Source organism: Hordeum vulgare, chromosome 7H (assembly GCF_904849725.1).
Source record: "Hordeum vulgare subsp. vulgare chromosome 7H, MorexV3_pseudomolecules_assembly, whole genome shotgun sequence".
In the NCBI taxonomy this organism is placed as follows: domain Eukaryota; kingdom Viridiplantae; phylum Streptophyta; class Magnoliopsida; order Poales; family Poaceae; genus Hordeum; species Hordeum vulgare.
The window spans coordinates 225,846,094-225,851,094 of NC_058524.1; the positions used below are offsets into that span (position 1 = coordinate 225,846,094).

At 43.5% G+C, this 5,001-nt stretch overlaps 1 protein-coding gene across 2 annotated transcripts; it reads left to right on the forward strand.

Annotated features, from left to right (window-relative positions):
* Window positions 1–664: 664 nt before the first annotated feature.
* LOC123407244 (hydroxymethylglutaryl-CoA synthase) lies at window positions 665–4,743 on the forward strand. 2 transcript variants are annotated; one of them, XM_045100334.1, is made up of 12 exons: window positions 665–874; window positions 1,412–1,518; window positions 1,683–1,815; window positions 1,960–2,103; window positions 2,208–2,366; window positions 2,499–2,572; window positions 2,665–2,740; window positions 2,863–2,918; window positions 3,113–3,200; window positions 3,291–3,431; window positions 3,522–3,671; window positions 4,275–4,743. In XM_045100334.1, exons 1-12 carry the CDS (start codon window positions 809–811, stop codon window positions 4,488–4,490), a joined length of 1,410 nt encoding a protein of 469 aa, XP_044956269.1. In that variant the 5' UTR covers window positions 665–808; the 3' UTR covers window positions 4,491–4,743. The 2 variants fall into 2 exon arrangements, with proteins under 2 accessions (XP_044956269.1, XP_044956270.1); XM_045100335.1 differs by lacking the exon at window positions 3,522–3,671.
* The last annotated feature ends 258 nt before the right edge of the window (window positions 4,744–5,001 follow it).

Below are 5,001 nucleotides of genomic sequence, written 5' to 3' on the forward strand. Positions count from 1 at the left end.
GCTTCTTATATGTCTGGTTGCAACTTTTTTCATCAACGGTTGTAGCATTTTATGTCAACGGTTGCAGCATTCCGCCATGGCACGCTTGCAGCTTTTCATATGCGTGGTTATAGCAATTCGGCATGTCGGTGGTAGCATCATGGGTCGCCGGTTACAGCACATCGTCGGTCGACGGGACCATGTCTTTAGCATAGAAGTATCACTTAGTTCGCGTGTAGTATGATTCCAGCATATGCCGCAGCGGGTCACAGCTTCACGAGTGAACGGTTTGAGCAAGCAGTCCCCGAGCTTCGGTAGGGAGAGAGGAGAGAGGAGGTGTACACTCGCTGAAGGAGACGAGAAGAGGGGTGGCAAGCCGACCACCAACGATGTGGCATGATAACGGTTGCAGGGGGAAAGAAAGTGGGGAAGAAGGGGAAGGACGTGTGCGTGACGGAGGAAGAAACGAGGACCGCCAGATATGATGGGATCCAACGACGCTCGCGAGCGAATCGTTTCCCTTTAAAATACTGCCGAGCCTTTTTGTTTTTTGAGAGGTAAATACTGTCGTGCCTATATGGTCCAGGCCAGCTGGCCCAAGCAGGCCGTCGCAGCAGCCCACAAATCGGCAGGACCGGTTCAGGGATGCAGACAACGAATCTGGGAATCTCGTATATTATCCCCGACGTGCTCCGCGTCCCCGGCGCTGCCAAAGTCACACGAACTCTCTCACGTCACACACGCCTCCTCCTCCTCCTCCTCCTCCTGCGAGCCAGCCCAGCCACTGGGAGCGCCCGCGGAAGCACAGAGCGGGAGGAGGGATCGCGAGATGGACTGCAAGGATGTCGGGATCCTCGCCATGGACATGTACTTCCCTCCCACCTGCGTCCAGCAGGTGAACTTCTCCACCAGAGCTGCTGTTCCCGCCGCCCCCGCTCGATTTGTCGCCGTCGTGCCACGCTGCGTGCTGCGAACGTGGCTGATCTGTGGCTCCGAGCATCTCCGCGTCGAGATCACGGACGATTTGGTATTTTGGGCGGGGAATTGCCGCGGGGGTTTTAGCCAGGCGTGCGGGATTTCGGGTTTACGGAGTACTAGACTACTAGTTGAGATCGCCACGATGAAATTGTTTCCGGAAAATGAAACCTTGGTTCGGAGGTGCCATCTCCGTGCGGATTTGTGGATCACGGGTGGTGAAGTGATTTGTTTACTCAAGGAATATTTGAATTATTATTAGTTTCACTCTGATATACCGGCTGTCAGATGCTGCATATGCCTGGTGCTGTATTTCGTCTCCCACAGAGCGAGCATATGGTGATCTGATGTGGCTTTGGAGCGGCTGTGCCCAATTAATACATGGATAATTTGCTGTGTCGGTTCAATGCTGCTGGAGTAAGAGTTGAATGCTGATGCGTTGAAGTACTGGTTGCAGGAAGCGCTGGAGGTTCATGACGGGGCCAGCAAGGGGAAGTACACAATTGGTCTTGGGCAAGACTGCATGGCCTTCTGCAGCGAGGTAGAAGATGTCATCTCGATGAGGTATATTTTGTCACACCGGAAAATTACTCCCTTGTCCTACCTTCTTTTGCTGGGATTGAACTTCTTGATGAGTAGAATTTACTAATCAATTATATCAAATACTTATATATTTAGTGCAATACTCTATTCGGTACGTGAATGCTCAAGTTGGAAAGTTATTTCAGTTTGACAGTTGTCAAATCCCTGCTGGAAAAGTACCACATAGATCCAAAGCTAATTGGCCGCCTGGAGGTCGGTAGCGAGACAGTGATAGACAAAAGTAAATCCATCAAAACGTGGCTGATGCAAATTTTTGAGGTAAATCATGGAATTAGGATCCAACATATATTCCCTCTAACCTGAATCTTGGTGAACTCGCAGTTTCCACTTCATTTAGTTGTTTGTTAGTTCAGTTTCAGTCTCACTCAATGTTGCAATTGTTGACATTTGTCACAAATACAGGAAAGTGGTAATACTGACATTGAGGGAGTTGACTCGAGTAACGCATGTTATGGTGGGACAGCTGCCCTGTTGAACTGTGTGAATTGGGTCGAAAGTCGATGCTGGGATGGACGCTACGGCCTTGTGGTCTGCACAGATAGCGCGGTTAGTCACCCGATATCAACATCTAATTTCTGCACCAAGTCGATTCAGTTTCTCTCCCTTTTTTCTCTGTGCAGCACTCATTTTATGTCCCATATTATGTTCAGGTTTATGCAGAGGGACCAGCTCGGCCTACGGGTGGAGCTGCTGCAATTGCTATGCTTATTGGTCCAAATGCACCTATTTCTTTTGAAAGTAAATATAGAGCTTCTCACATGGCTCATGTTTACGATTTCTATAAGCCTGATCTTGCAAGTGAATACCCGGTTAGGATTCTATGACTTATTTTTGTTTGTTTGTTATAGGCATGTAAACAAAAAATTTCTCAACTAGATATAATTTTGGTCTCTTTCATAGTATTATATCGTCTGCACACTTCTGTTCCGTGATTATTATAGGTTGTTGATGGGAAACTATCTCAAACGTGCTACCTTATGGCTCTGGATTCGTGCTATAGACAGTATTGTGCCAAGTGAGTTCACTGCCATAATTTACCCACTCAACTGCAGTACTAGCATCTTGTTCTTCTCAAGCAATAACATCACACTATGATCATGAAATCAGGTATGAGAAGCTAGTGGGAGAACAATTCTCGATTTCTGACGCAGATTATTGTGTGTTTCATTCTCCATATAATAAGGTATGACTGCTGCACGCTGCCATGGAGATGTATACGATTTTGCAATCTGTTAATTTTGCCAATTCTGTTCTCTGACCTCTTGGAAATACAGACATAAACTCCTTACTTTTTTACTATCACAGCTTGTACAGAAGAGTTTTGCTCGACTTTACTTTAACGATTTCATGCGCAATTGCAGGTCTGTGCTTCCTCTTTTTAAATACATGCTCCTTTTGCTTCTTACAAACTAAGCTTTTAATCTGTGGACCAAATAATATTCTGAACTTCTGAAAGACCTCCACCCTTTGTCTGGTTATACGATACCCATTCGACACTCTTAGTCTTGGCCCCTAGATGAAGGCACTTATTTGTTTTTGTTTTCTTTGATGTCAGTTCGGTTGATAATGATGCTAAAGAAAAGCTTCAGCCTTTTGCAAACCTGACTAGTGAAGAAAGCTACCAAAGTCGTGACTTGGAAAAGGTTGTTCCTCGTTAGGTGGATAATAGTTCTTACGATGCTTAATTTCTTCGCTGATGTATGTAAGCACTAAGTCTTCTACTGAACTTTCAGGGCTCTCAACAACTGGCAAAGCATTTGTATGACATCAAAGTTCAACCGTCAACGTTGCTTCCAAAACAAATTGGTAACATGTATACTGCATCTCTGTATGCTGCATTGGCATCTGTAATCTACAACAAGCATGCTAGTCTGGTGAGGTTTTGGTTTTATGCGTCTATCGTATATTTGTATGCCTTTGTATCTCCTGTTCGTTCCTTGTAGTTAACTTCCATTCTTATGCAGAATGGCCAAAGAATTGTCATGTTTTCTTACGGCAGTGGCTTGACATCCACTATGTTTTCATTCAAACTAAATGAGGGTCAGCATCCCTTTAGTTTAACAAATATTGCTTCTGTTCTTGATGTGGCGGCAAAGCTTGAGTCAAGACATGTGGTATGGTCTTCCATTCTCACAACCCTCAGCCAGTCTGTTGCAGATAGAAAGCGGATCTTGTCATAATTTTACAGCCATGCATCAAATTAGATTAGAAGTACAAATTTGTCATACCAATGGTTTGCCATACATGGCTTTGAAATTTGTTACAAGTATTTTGGAGATGAACTCTTTGAGGTTTTATACCAAATTATAGCTTATCAAAGAGAAGGAATCGTAGTGTATTTGTATTTCATACTATGGACAAGTTTGCACACGAAACTGGATTCTGTATGTGATTACTCAGAAAACTTGCCCCGGTCACTATGACAATATGAGCTTTATTCATCAAGGAAATCAGAGTGTAGTGACTTTGCTAAACTTATTCTATGCAAATTTGGTATTTATTTAGTTCTACAATTGTATTAGAGAACAGCCTTTCTTGAAGATAGCTACTACATACCATTAATTGATTTACCACTGTACATAGTAGATTCAACTGCTGTTTGTATTAGATTATAAGTTGCTAGGATCTGAATGGCAACAACCGTTTGCCCTTTAGAAGGCTTTCCCCTCTTTTAATTTCGCCAGAGCAAGCTGATATGCTCCTTTACATGTTTTCAGACTTCACCTGAGAAGTTCATCGACACACTGAAGCTGATGGAGCACCGATATGGAGCAAAAGATTTTGAAACAAGCAAAGACATAAGCTTGTTGCCACCAGGAACGTTCTACCTTACAAAAGTTGATTCAATGTACAGGAGGTTCTATGAAAAGAAAACCGATGGCATTGTTGACGGCAAAATCAAGTGCAGCAATGGCATTGCAAATGGTCACTAGTGGCATATCATCAGATACTATTAGTCCGCATTGCATTTTATTAGCCATCATCCTTACACTTTGTTGTATTTATCTCTAGAATTCCCAGTCTAGCTAAGTTTCAAATAACCCATTATTCTCTAAAGTTGTTTTCCCCACACTCTTCAGCTTATTTTTTCATTGTTGAGCTGAACTGAAACCTTCGTGTAGTACCTCATTCTTGTTTTCCTCTAGCTCGCTACCTTTGATTTAATTATTTTGTTGCTTGTGACCACTTACTGTTCTGTGATATTATCAGCGAATTGTGGCAGTAGGCATTGAGCACAATTGTATCCTGTGTTGAACTGAGCACTTGTATTCTATGCGTAAGAGCAATACTAGCAGAGTCACAATATGAGCAGTGGCCATAATGCATATGGAGCGTGCTCTATATGGATTTGGAGGCTGTGGCGGCTGTGCGCAGAAGTAACGTAATGTGGCCTCCATATCTTTTATTTTCCTTTCCCATTTGTTGCTGCATTAACTTAATAAT